At 51.1% G+C, this 13,397-nt stretch overlaps 1 protein-coding gene across 1 annotated transcript in view; it reads left to right on the forward strand.

Moving 5' to 3' along the window:
- LOC129200362 (nebulin-like) overlaps positions 1 to 13,397 on the forward strand; it is a gene marked incomplete at both ends in the record, with an annotated part of 62,417 nt that overhangs the window by 20,253 nt on the left and 28,767 nt on the right. Inside the window, 17 exon segments of the mRNA XM_054811698.1 lie at positions 524 to 727; positions 1,077 to 1,181; positions 1,277 to 1,384; positions 2,592 to 2,903; positions 3,561 to 3,764; positions 4,114 to 4,218; positions 4,314 to 4,421; positions 5,629 to 5,940; positions 6,598 to 6,801; positions 7,151 to 7,255; positions 7,351 to 7,458; positions 8,666 to 8,977; positions 9,635 to 9,838; positions 10,188 to 10,292; positions 10,388 to 10,495; positions 12,058 to 12,369; positions 12,817 to 13,020. Coding sequence (XP_054667673.1) covers positions 524 to 727; positions 1,077 to 1,181; positions 1,277 to 1,384; positions 2,592 to 2,903; positions 3,561 to 3,764; positions 4,114 to 4,218; positions 4,314 to 4,421; positions 5,629 to 5,940; positions 6,598 to 6,801; positions 7,151 to 7,255; positions 7,351 to 7,458; positions 8,666 to 8,977; positions 9,635 to 9,838; positions 10,188 to 10,292; positions 10,388 to 10,495; positions 12,058 to 12,369; positions 12,817 to 13,020 — 3,120 coding nt within the window.

Raw genomic sequence — 13,397 nt, forward strand, 5'->3', positions numbered from 1 at the left:
GTGAAGGGGCAAGGATGAAGTTTGCGTGGTGTCATCGTTTATGGTTGCAGAAGAGTCCTGTCTTGCCTTGAGCATTGTGTGGGAGGGTTGTGGCAGGTGGCTAGAGTTCTGTATGGCAGGGGAAGGGCGACGGAGTCAAGTATTTTCTTGTGGAGGACCGACATGGGCAAAGGCAGGGCATGTGTGTGGTGGGGAATGGTATGGGGAGCGTTAGGTGATGAGGTATAAGGCTCCTTCTGTGGCCCTGCCAGCTGGAGATTGCCAAATGGGGTAGGTCTTTCCCAGGGAGACTCAGAAGATGGGGAGGGAGGGTTTGTGGATTGTTTGGCGCCTGCTTGTGCTGTTGTAGGCACGGGGAGGCAGGTTGTGGGGAGCTGAGCTTAATGGGAGTCACTTTTGTGGTGGCTGGTAGGTTGACGGGGGAAAGCGTGTTTTGGTAGGCCGAGCTTCCCTTGGTAGGAGGAGTTGTTGCGGAGAGTAAGGAGGTTGCTGAGCTGCTGTGTGTCCTTGCGTGTCCTTCCAGAACGTGTACAAGTCCGACCTCCTGTGGCTGAGGGGCATTGGCTGGTCCCCAAGTGGTTCCCTGGACGATGAGAAGAATAAGAGGGCGAGCCTCATCCTGAGTGACAAGAAGTATCGGCAGCACCCGGACACCATCAAATTCACGAGCCTTCCTGACTCGATGCCTATGGTTCTGGCAAAGCACAACTCTGACATTATGAACCAAGTGAGCTTTGTTGTGTGTGCAGCCAGAAGGAAATGAGTGCATTTCCCGGGGATCTGGGCTCTCTGCTTCCAGGGCCTGGGTTTTGCAAGGGGGGTACTGCATCCTCTTGCGTCAGGGATTTGTGTTCCTTAGTTTAGATCAAATTCTATTTTGTGTGGTTGGAGCAGCAATTGGGTGCAGTGTGGGAAAGCAAAGAGTGAAGCAGCAGAAGGTTTTGGGACGAGAAAAGGCGTTCCTGAGTCAGAGCAAAGTAGAGGCCCCTTGCTTCATTTTGCTGAGCTAGTTTGCTCCTTGAGTTTGTTGCGCAGCACTTGCGTGGTCTTATTTCACGTTGCACTAATTTTTTCAGCGTTCCTACGTATCAGCCTGGGAGAAGGATAAAACCAGTGTTCACATTATGCCGGATACACCTGGCATTTTGCTGGCCCAGCAGAACCAAGCGAACCTCAGCGAGGTAGGTGTTTGAGGTGGGGTTCTGCGTCCATCCGTGGACACTGCTGTGGCCCAGGAAGAAGTGATGCTTGAGAGCAATGCTTGTTTTTCTTTCAGAAACTGTACAAGCTTGCGCTGGAGGAAGAGAAGAAAAAGGGCTACGACATGCGGGCTGATGCCATTCCTATCAGGTCTGCTAAAGCTTCCCGAGACATTGCCAGTGACGTAAGTATGCAGCCGCCCGTGGCAGCACACCCTGTCGGGCAGTGTCCAGGTGGTTGCAGTTGAAGCCCAGGGTCTGCGACCTTGGATGACTGGAGGCAACACAGCTCTTAGCTGTCTTTACCATTCAGCTAGTGCGTAAACGTGTTGTTTCTGGAGGGAACGCCTGTAGCTGTCCCTGCTCTCGTTATGGGCGTGCAGTGTTGCTAGGGAATGTGTAGATAGTGTGGAGAGAGTAGCTGGGAGCTGTGTGGTGGATGCAATCCAAAGCCGCATCCCTCCGGGGCTTGTGGGTGCATCCCCTTGTGCCACAGAGTGGATGTTTGAGGTGGTGTGCTGCCCTCAGTCCTGCCAACCTGCACGCCCTTATTGTTGCGGGTACGCAGCTGAGCTGGACGTTAGGAAGGAAAACCCACACCAAGTTCTGTGCTACGACTGAGGCATTTATTGTTTCTGTCTGGCCAGGGGACAGGCCCCGTCACTGTAGGCCAGTCATTACTGTGCCCCAGAGTATCTTTTTAGGGCTTAGCTCTGCAGGAGCTGAATTTACTCTCTTATGTGAGGTTCTGTAGTTCAGGTTTGTTCCCCTCTTGTAAGGTGGTGAGTTCAATCTCTCCTCGGTCTTACTTGAGATTTCAGTAAAAGGTGGGGGGAAAAAGTGTCGTGTTGCCCCTTGTGACTTTCCCAAGCTTAGTGGCTGTAGGCTGGCAGATGAGGACGGACACGGGGCTGGGAGAATAAGACTCCTGAGCAATGTGCAGGTGAGCGTGGTGCAGTGCAGCATGTCAGCTGCTGTGGGCTGTGTGGGTGAGGGCAGACAGGTCTGTGCAGGACGAGGCCCAGGTTGCCTGCTGGAGCTGCCTGGTGGTTTTCCCCGAGTTTTGCATCCCAGCTGCTGAGCTGGCCTCTCTGTGGGGGTGCTTAGGTTGTGTGGAGACCGTGTCAGCTGGCATGCGTCGCTCCTGGTTCCTGAGCTGGTGTGGTTGGAGTTGCCATCTGGGCCTCCATGCGCCTCCTGTGGCCCAGTGTAGGCGTGGGGTGGGATGGAATGGTAGGACGCAGTAGGGATATGCTGCGCTTAGACATGTCTTCACGTGGTGATCTTGCCAGGCTCCGTTAGCAAAGTGCTTGTTCACAGGCATGGCTAGAGAATAGTGCCAGAAGGGAGAAGAGCTGGTCTGAAACTTACTGAGCTTCTTTAACCCTGCAGTACAGGTATAAGGAAGGCTATCGCAAGCAGCTTGGCCACCATATCGGAGCCCGTAACATAGAGGATGATCCGAAGATGATGTGGTCGATGCACGTAGCCAAGATCCAGAGTGACAGGGAGTACAAGAAAGCCTTTGAGAAGACAAAGACACACTTCAGTAGCCCAGTGGACATGCTGGGAATCGTGTTGGCGAAGAAATGTCAGGAGTTGGTGAGCGACATTGATTACAAGCACTCTCTGCATCGGTGGACCTGTCTGCCGGACCAGAACGATGTTGTACAAGCCAGGAAAGTGTACGACCTTCAGAGTGATGTAAGTTATTCCTTACTGGCTGTGTGAAAGCCAGAAGTCTCTCCTGTGTTCTGTGGTGGGGAGCATAAGTGTAGGCTGATTCTGCGAGACTGAGACTGTTGTGTGGCCGTTCTGGCTCGCTGAGAGTTGGTGTTGTGAAGGGGCAAGGATGAAGTTTGCGTGGTGTCATCGTTTATGGTTGCAGAAGAGTCCTGTCTTGCCTTGAGCATTGTGTGGGAGGGTTGTGGCAGGTGGCTAGAGTTCTGTATGGCAGGGGAAGGGCGACGGAGTCAAGTATTTTCTTGTGGAGGACCGACATGGGCAAAGGCAGGGCATGTGTGTGGTGGGGAATGGTATGGGGAGCGTTAGGTGATGAGGTATAAGGCTCCTTCTGTGGCCCTGCCAGCTGGAGATTGCCAAATGGGGTAGGTCTTTCCCAGGGAGACTCAGAAGATGGGGAGGGAGGGTTTGTGGATTGTTTGGCGCCTGCTTGTGCTGTTGTAGGCACGGGGAGGCAGGTTGTGGGGAGCTGAGCTTAATGGGAGTCACTTTTGTGGTGGCTGGTAGGTTGACGGGGGAAAGCGTGTTTTGGTAGGCCGAGCTTCCCTTGGTAGGAGGAGTTGTTGCGGAGAGTAAGGAGGTTGCTGAGCTGCTGTGTGTCCTTGCGTGTCCTTCCAGAACGTGTACAAGTCCGACCTCCTGTGGCTGAGGGGCATTGGCTGGTCCCCAAGTGGTTCCCTGGACGATGAGAAGAATAAGAGGGCGAGCCTCATCCTGAGTGACAAGAAGTATCGGCAGCACCCGGACACCATCAAATTCACGAGCCTTCCTGACTCGATGCCTATGGTTCTGGCAAAGCACAACTCTGACATTATGAACCAAGTGAGCTTTGTTGTGTGTGCAGCCAGAAGGAAATGAGTGCATTTCCCGGGGATCTGGGCTCTCTGCTTCCAGGGCCTGGGTTTTGCAAGGGGGGTACTGCATCCTCTTGCGTCAGGGATTTGTGTTCCTTAGTTTAGATCAAATTCTATTTTGTGTGGTTGGAGCAGCAATTGGGTGCAGTGTGGGAAAGCAAAGAGTGAAGCAGCAGAAGGTTTTGGGACGAGAAAAGGCGTTCCTGAGTCAGAGCAAAGTAGAGGCCCCTTGCTTCATTTTGCTGAGCTAGTTTGCTCCTTGAGTTTGTTGCGCAGCACTTGCGTGGTCTTATTTCACGTTGCACTAATTTTTTCAGCGTTCCTACGTATCAGCCTGGGAGAAGGATAAAACCAGTGTTCACATTATGCCGGATACACCTGGCATTTTGCTGGCCCAGCAGAACCAAGCGAACCTCAGCGAGGTAGGTGTTTGAGGTGGGGTTCTGCGTCCATCCGTGGACACTGCTGTGGCCCAGGAAGAAGTGATGCTTGAGAGCAATGCTTGTTTTTCTTTCAGAAACTGTACAAGCTTGCGCTGGAGGAAGAGAAGAAAAAGGGCTACGACATGCGGGCTGATGCCATTCCTATCAGGTCTGCTAAAGCTTCCCGAGACATTGCCAGTGACGTAAGTATGCAGCCGCCCGTGGCAGCACACCCTGTCGGGCAGTGTCCAGGTGGTTGCAGTTGAAGCCCAGGGTCTGCGACCTTGGATGACTGGAGGCAACACAGCTCTTAGCTGTCTTTACCATTCAGCTAGTGCGTAAACGTGTTGTTTCTGGAGGGAACGCCTGTAGCTGTCCCTGCTCTCGTTATGGGCGTGCAGTGTTGCTAGGGAATGTGTAGATAGTGTGGAGAGAGTAGCTGGGAGCTGTGTGGTGGATGCAATCCAAAGCCGCATCCCTCCGGGGCTTGTGGGTGCATCCCCTTGTGCCACAGAGTGGATGTTTGAGGTGGTGTGCTGCCCTCAGTCCTGCCAACCTGCACGCCCTTATTGTTGCGGGTACGCAGCTGAGCTGGACGTTAGGAAGGAAAACCCACACCAAGTTCTGTGCTACGACTGAGGCATTTATTGTTTCTGTCTGGCCAGGGGACAGGCCCCGTCACTGTAGGCCAGTCATTACTGTGCCCCAGAGTATCTTTTTAGGGCTTAGCTCTGCAGGAGCTGAATTTACTCTCTTATGTGAGGTTCTGTAGTTCAGGTTTGTTCCCCTCTTGTAAGGTGGTGAGTTCAATCTCTCCTCGGTCTTACTTGAGATTTCAGTAAAAGGTGGGGGGAAAAAGTGTCGTGTTGCCCCTTGTGACTTTCCCAAGCTTAGTGGCTGTAGGCTGGCAGATGAGGACGGACACGGGGCTGGGAGAATAAGACTCCTGAGCAATGTGCAGGTGAGCGTGGTGCAGTGCAGCATGTCAGCTGCTGTGGGCTGTGTGGGTGAGGGCAGACAGGTCTGTGCAGGACGAGGCCCAGGTTGCCTGCTGGAGCTGCCTGGTGGTTTTCCCCGAGTTTTGCATCCCAGCTGCTGAGCTGGCCTCTCTGTGGGGGTGCTTAGGTTGTGTGGAGACCGTGTCAGCTGGCATGCATCGCTCCTGGTTCCTGAGCTGGTGTGGTTGGAGTTGCCATCTGGGCCTCCATGCGCCTCCTGTGGCCCAGTGTAGGCGTGGGGTGGGATGGAATGGTAGGACGCAGTAGGGATATGCTGCGCTTAGACATGTCTTCACGTGGTGATCTTGCCAGGCTCCGTTAGCAAAGTGCTTGTTCACAGGCATGGCTAGAGAATAGTGCCAGAAGGGAGAAGAGCTGGTCTGAAACTTACTGAGCTTCTTTAACCCTGCAGTACAGGTATAAGGAAGGCTATCGCAAGCAGCTTGGCCACCATATCGGAGCCCGTAACATAGAGGATGATCCGAAGATGATGTGGTCGATGCACGTAGCCAAGATCCAGAGTGACAGGGAGTACAAGAAAGCCTTTGAGAAGACAAAGACACACTTCAGTAGCCCAGTGGACATGCTGGGAATCGTGTTGGCGAAGAAATGTCAGGAGTTGGTGAGCGACATTGATTACAAGCACTCTCTGCATCGGTGGACCTGTCTGCCGGACCAGAACGATGTTGTACAAGCCAGGAAAGTGTACGACCTTCAGAGTGATGTAAGTTATTCCTTACTGGCTGTGTGAAAGCCAGAAGTCTCTCCTGTGTTCTGTGGTGGGGAGCATAAGTGTAGGCTGATTCTGCGAGACTGAGACTGTTGTGTGGCCGTTCTGGCTCGCTGAGAGTTGGTGTTGTGAAGGGGCAAGGATGAAGTTTGCGTGGTGTCATCGTTTATGGTCGCAGAAGAGTCCTGTCTTGCCTTGAGCATTGTGTGGGAGGGTTGTGGCAGGTGGCTAGAGTTCTGTATGGCAGGGGAAGGGCGACGGAGTCAAGTATTTTCTTGTGGAGGACCGACATGGGCAAAGGCAGGGCATGTGTGTGGTGGGGAATGGTATGGGGAGCGTTAGGTGATGAGGTATAAGGCTCCTTCTGTGGCCCTGCCAGCTGGAGATTGCCAAATGGGGTAGGTCTTTCCCAGGGAGACTCAGAAGATGGGGAGGGAGGGTTTGTGGATTGTTTGGCGCCTGCTTGTGCTGTTGTAGGCACGGGGAGGCAGGTTGTGGGGAGCTGAGCTTAATGGGAGTCACTTTTGTGGTGGCTGGTAGGTTGACGGGGGAAAGCGTGTTTTGGTAGGCCGAGCTTCCCTTGGTAGGAGGAGTTGTTGCGGAGAGTAAGGAGGTTGCTGAGCTGCTGTGTGTCCTTGCGTGTCCTTCCAGAACGTGTACAAGTCCGACCTCCTGTGGCTGAGGGGCATTGGCTGGTCCCCAAGTGGTTCCCTGGACGATGAGAAGAATAAGAGGGCGAGCCTCATCCTGAGTGACAAGAAGTATCGGCAGCACCCGGACACCATCAAATTCACGAGCCTTCCTGACTCGATGCCTATGGTTCTGGCAAAGCACAACTCTGACATTATGAACCAAGTGAGCTTTGTTGTGTGTGCAGCCAGAAGGAAATGAGTGCATTTCCCGGGGATCTGGGCTCTCTGCTTCCAGGGCCTGGGTTTTGCAAGGGGGGTACTGCATCCTCTTGCGTCAGGGATTTGTGTTCCTTAGTTTAGATCAAATTCTATTTTGTGTGGTTGGAGCAGCAATTGGGTGCAGTGTGGGAAAGCAAAGAGTGAAGCAGCAGAAGGTTTTGGGACGAGAAAAGGCGTTCCTGAGTCAGAGCAAAGTAGAGGCCCCTTGCTTCATTTTGCTGAGCTAGTTTGCTCCTTGAGTTTGTTGCGCAGCACTTGCGTGGTCTTATTTCACGTTGCACTAATTTTTTCAGCGTTCCTACGTATCAGCCTGGGAGAAGGATAAAACCAGTGTTCACATTATGCCGGATACACCTGGCATTTTGCTGGCCCAGCAGAACCAAGCGAACCTCAGCGAGGTAGGTGTTTGAGGTGGGGTTCTGCGTCCATCCGTGGACACTGCTGTGGCCCAGGAAGAAGTGATGCTTGAGAGCAATGCTTGTTTTTCTTTCAGAAACTGTACAAGCTTGCGCTGGAGGAAGAGAAGAAAAAGGGCTACGACATGCGGGCTGATGCCATTCCTATCAGGTCTGCTAAAGCTTCCCGAGACATTGCCAGTGACGTAAGTATGCAGCCGCCCGTGGCAGCACACCCTGTCGGGCAGTGTCCAGGTGGTTGCAGTTGAAGCCCAGGGTCTGCGACCTTGGATGACTGGAGGCAACACAGCTCTTAGCTGTCTTTACCATTCAGCTAGTGCGTAAACGTGTTGTTTCTGGAGGGAACGCCTGTAGCTGTCCCTGCTCTCGTTATGGGCGTGCAGTGTTGCTAGGGAATGTGTAGATAGTGTGGAGAGAGTAGCTGGGAGCTGTGTGGTGGATGCAATCCAAAGCCGCATCCCTCCGGGGCTTGTGGGTGCATCCCCTTGTGCCACAGAGTGGATGTTTGAGGTGGTGTGCTGCCCTCAGTCCTGCCAACCTGCACGCCCTTATTGTTGCGGGTACGCAGCTGAGCTGGACGTTAGGAAGGAAAACCCACACCAAGTTCTGTGCTACGACTGAGGCATTTATTGTTTCTGTCTGGCCAGGGGACAGGCCCCGTCACTGTAGGCCAGTCATTACTGTGCCCCAGAGTATCTTTTTAGGGCTTAGCTCTGCAGGAGCTGAATTTACTCTCTTATGTGAGGTTCTGTAGTTCAGGTTTGTTCCCCTCTTGTAAGGTGGTGAGTTCAATCTCTCCTCGGTCTTACTTGAGATTTCAGTAAAAGGTGGGGGGAAAAAGTGTCGTGTTGCCCCTTGTGACTTTCCCAAGCTTAGTGGCTGTAGGCTGGCAGATGAGGACGGACACGGGGCTGGGAGAATAAGACTCCTGAGCAATGTGCAGGTGAGCGTGGTGCAGTGCAGCATGTCAGCTGCTGTGGGCTGTGTGGGTGAGGGCAGACAGGTCTGTGCAGGACGAGGCCCAGGTTGCCTGCTGGAGCTGCCTGGTGGTTTTCCCCGAGTTTTGCATCCCAGCTGCTGAGCTGGCCTCTCTGTGGGGGTGCTTAGGTTGTGTGGAGACCGTGTCAGCTGGCATGCATCGCTCCTGGTTCCTGAGCTGGTGTGGTTGGAGTTGCCATCTGGGCCTCCATGCGCCTCCTGTGGCCCAGTGTAGGCGTGGGGTGGGATGGAATGGTAGGACGCAGTAGGGATATGCTGCGCTTAGACATGTCTTCACGTGGTGATCTTGCCAGGCTCCGTTAGCAAAGTGCTTGTTCACAGGCATGGCTAGAGAATAGTGCCAGAAGGGAGAAGAGCTGGTCTGAAACTTACTGAGCTTCTTTAACCCTGCAGTACAGGTATAAGGAAGGCTATCGCAAGCAGCTTGGCCACCATATCGGAGCCCGTAACATAGAGGATGATCCGAAGATGATGTGGTCGATGCACGTAGCCAAGATCCAGAGTGACAGGGAGTACAAGAAAGCCTTTGAGAAGACAAAGACACACTTCAGTAGCCCAGTGGACATGCTGGGAATCGTGTTGGCGAAGAAATGTCAGGAGTTGGTGAGCGACATTGATTACAAGCACTCTCTGCATCGGTGGACCTGTCTGCCGGACCAGAACGATGTTGTACAAGCCAGGAAAGTGTACGACCTTCAGAGTGATGTAAGTTATTCCTTACTGGCTGTGTGAAAGCCAGAAGTCTCTCCTGTGTTCTGTGGTGGGGAGCATAAGTGTAGGCTGATTCTGCGAGACTGAGACTGTTGTGTGGCCGTTCTGGCTCGCTGAGAGTTGGTGTTGTGAAGGGGCAAGGATGAAGTTTGCGTGGTGTCATCGTTTATGGTTGCAGAAGAGTCCTGTCTTGCCTTGAGCATTGTGTGGGAGGGTTGTGGCAGGTGGCTAGAGTTCTGTATGGCAGGGGAAGGGCGACGGAGTCAAGTATTTTCTTGTGGAGGACCGACATGGGCAAAGGCAGGGCATGTGTGTGGTGGGGAATGGTATGGGGAGCGTTAGGTGATGAGGTATAAGGCTCCTTCTGTGGCCCTGCCAGCTGGAGATTGCCAAATGGGGTAGGTCTTTCCCAGGGAGACTCAGAAGATGGGGAGGGAGGGTTTGTGGATTGTTTGGCGCCTGCTTGTGCTGTTGTAGGCACGGGGAGGCAGGTTGTGGGGAGCTGAGCTTAATGGGAGTCACTTTTGTGGTGGCTGGTAGGTTGACGGGGGAAAGCGTGTTTTGGTAGGCCGAGCTTCCCTTGGTAGGAGGAGTTGTTGCGGAGAGTAAGGAGGTTGCTGAGCTGCTGTGTGTCCTTGCGTGTCCTTCCAGAACGTGTACAAGTCCGACCTCCTGTGGCTGAGGGGCATTGGCTGGTCCCCAAGTGGTTCCCTGGACGATGAGAAGAATAAGAGGGCGAGCCTCATCCTGAGTGACAAGAAGTATCGGCAGCACCCGGACACCATCAAATTCACGAGCCTTCCTGACTCGATGCCTATGGTTCTGGCAAAGCACAACTCTGACATTATGAACCAAGTGAGCTTTGTTGTGTGTGCAGCCAGAAGGAAATGAGTGCATTTCCCGGGGATCTGGGCTCTCTGCTTCCAGGGCCTGGGTTTTGCAAGGGGGGTACTGCATCCTCTTGCGTCAGGGATTTGTGTTCCTTAGTTTAGATCAAATTCTATTTTGTGTGGTTGGAGCAGCAATTGGGTGCAGTGTGGGAAAGCAAAGAGTGAAGCAGCAGAAGGTTTTGGGACGAGAAAAGGCGTTCCTGAGTCAGAGCAAAGTAGAGGCCCCTTGCTTCATTTTGCTGAGCTAGTTTGCTCCTTGAGTTTGTTGCGCAGCACTTGCGTGGTCTTATTTCACGTTGCACTAATTTTTTCAGCGTTCCTACGTATCAGCCTGGGAGAAGGATAAAACCAGTGTTCACATTATGCCGGATACACCTGGCATTTTGCTGGCCCAGCAGAACCAAGCGAACCTCAGCGAGGTAGGTGTTTGAGGTGGGGTTCTGCGTCCATCCGTGGACACTGCTGTGGCCCAGGAAGAAGTGATGCTTGAGAGCAATGCTTGTTTTTCTTTCAGAAACTGTACAAGCTTGCGCTGGAGGAAGAGAAGAAAAAGGGCTACGACATGCGGGCTGATGCCATTCCTATCAGGTCTGCTAAAGCTTCCCGAGACATTGCCAGTGACGTAAGTATGCAGCCGCCCGTGGCAGCACACCCTGTCGGGCAGTGTCCAGGTGGTTGCAGTTGAAGCCCAGGGTCTGCGACCTTGGATGACTGGAGGCAACACAGCTCTTAGCTGTCTTTACCATTCAGCTAGTGCGTAAACGTGTTGTTTCTGGAGGGAACGCCTGTAGCTGTCCCTGCTCTCGTTATGGGCGTGCAGTGTTGCTAGGGAATGTGTAGATAGTGTGGAGAGAGTAGCTGGGAGCTGTGTGGTGGATGCAATCCAAAGCCGCATCCCTCCGGGGCTTGTGGGTGCATCCCCTTGTGCCACAGAGTGGATGTTTGAGGTGGTGTGCTGCCCTCAGTCCTGCCAACCTGCACGCCCTTATTGTTGCGGGTACGCAGCTGAGCTGCACGTTAGGAAAAAAACTCACACCAAGTTTTTCTTTAAAACTGAAGGTGGTATAAAAGTAAAAAAAAAATTATTATTATTACGTATTAATATCAAAATCTATTCTTTATAAGTGTTTGACTTTTCTATTTAAACTTCCACCTCTGTTTCTATGCTCCGTAAGTTTTTATCATAGAATCATTTTAGAATGGTTTGGGTGGGAAGGGACCTCAAAGCCCATCCAGTCTCACCCCCTGCCATGGGCAGGGACACCCTCCACTAGCCCAGGTTGCCCAAAGCCCCATCCAACCTGGCCTTGAACACTTCCAGGGAGCCAGGGGCAGCCACCGCTTCTCTGGGCAACCTGTGCCAGGGCCTCACCACCCTCACAGGGAAAAATTTCTTCCCAATATCTAATCTAAATCTCCCCTCCTTCAGCTTAAGGCCATTCCCCCTTGTCCTAATGCCCCATGCCCTTGTCAACAGTCCCTCTCCAGCTTTCCTGTAGGTCCCTTCAGGTACTGGAAGGCTTGGCTAAGGTCTCCCCAGAGCTTTCTCTTCTCCAGGCTGAACAACCCCAACTCTCTCAGCCTGTCTCCATAGCAGAGGTGCTCCAGCCCTTGGATCATCTTTGTGGCTTCCTCTGGACTCGCTCCAAGAGCTCCATGTCCTTCTTGTCCAGGTGACCCCTGAGCTGGACGCAGCACTGCAGGGGGGTCTCACAAGAGCTGAGCAGAAGTGGAAAATCCCCTCTGTCAATCTGCTGGTCACGCTGCTGGTGATGCCATCCAGGACATGGTTGGCATTTTATCTCGTCAATAGATTGAACAAGAATTTATTTGGCTGTTTATACTTGAAGGTCACTAATTGATTCTTTATGTAGGGGGTATTTCTTGAACTTTGGGCCTTTCATATTGCTGCCATAATTTGGAGAATTTTTTTACTCTCACTTACAGGGCAGTAGCTCTTAATACGTAGGTCAGGGAGTTTGAAAATGTGAAGGTCATATCAGGCAGATAACATTGTGTGAATCCTTTTGTAGCTTTACACTGCAGTTCATCAGCAGAATACTTTCTCTCTCTAAAGTCTCCGTGATTTCAAATACTGCGTTCCCTGGAGGTTGTGCCACTTGGACTGCTATGGACATAGAGAAAACTAAACTAAAACTCACTGAACGTTTTTTTTGCCTGCAGTACAAATACAAAGAAGGCTATCGCAAGCAGCTTGGCCACCATATTGGAGCCCGTAACATAGAGGATGATCCGAAGATGATGTGGTCGATGCACGTAGCCAAGATCCAGAGTGACAGGGAGTACAAGAAAGCCTTTGAGAAGACAAAGACACACTTCAGTAGCCCAGTGGACATGCTGGGAATCGTGTTGGCGAAGAAATGTCAGGAGTTGGTGAGCGACATTGATTACAAGCACTATCTGCATCAGTGGATCTGTCTGCCGGACCAGAACGATGTTATCCACGCTAAGAAGGCCTATGATCTACAGAGTGATGTAAGCTCTTTTTGGTTTAATTTTTGGTGAGGAACATATTGATATTTTACATAGATGGGCCAGGCCATCACATACCTATGTCGTAGAAACAAATTTTCAAGACTGCTTTATAAGTTTCATGGGTAATTGAAACTCACATCTCCAATAGGTTATGTTAACTAATTGATATTTAAATTAATTTCTGTAATTCCAGAATTTGGGCCATTCTGTGAAACTTGGATAATGGTTTCATTCTTAATGTAGATGAAATGCAGTAATTTTTTCCAAGATTTTCTCTAGGGTTTTGAATGTATTTGAATTAAAAGTTGATAGTGAGGTTACTTAACTGTCAAAAGATGCACTGTATAAATTGCAGCATTATTATTATTGTTGTTGTTGTGGTGGTGGTGGTTGTTGTTGTTGTTGTTGATATTATTATTATGACCTGTGTATTTTTTTTTGTAATAGAATTGCTACAAGTCTGACCTTGAATGGTTGCGGGGCATTGGTTGGGTCCCAATTGGTTCCTTGGAAGTTGAAAAAGCCAAGAAGGCTGGAGAGATCTTGAGTGATAAAATATACCGTCAGCCTCCAGACACAATCAAGTTTACTAGCGTCACTGATTCTCTAGAGATGGTCTTAGCGAAGCAGAATGCGGAGACGATGAATAAGGTGAGTCTTGATTTGATTAGGTAACACGTCATCAGTCTCCACCTGAACCCTGGAGACAGTCTAGAAATAGAATGATCACAAATAATGCTGAAGTTCAGAGATGATGCATTTTCACATAGCATGCTCTGTTCATTTCAATTGAAACTATTAGGCCATGTAATGTTAAGACTCATCTTTGTCATGATATTCTGCATATTACATTTTAATCTTTTCTTTGACATGTCTGTGCATTGAGCAGTAATAATGCTTTGGTTTATTCCTTATTCTTAAGTAATGTGGCAGTTTTCTAAGTGTTGTTAAGTTTCTGCAGATAAATTCTTTTTTTAATAATGGTACCTCTACCTGATTAAATACAAACCCATTTATCCATGCTATAT

This window comes from Grus americana, unplaced genomic scaffold (genome assembly GCF_028858705.1).
Source record: "Grus americana isolate bGruAme1 unplaced genomic scaffold, bGruAme1.mat H_71, whole genome shotgun sequence".
Classification (NCBI taxonomy): Eukaryota; Metazoa; Chordata; class Aves; order Gruiformes; family Gruidae; genus Grus; species Grus americana.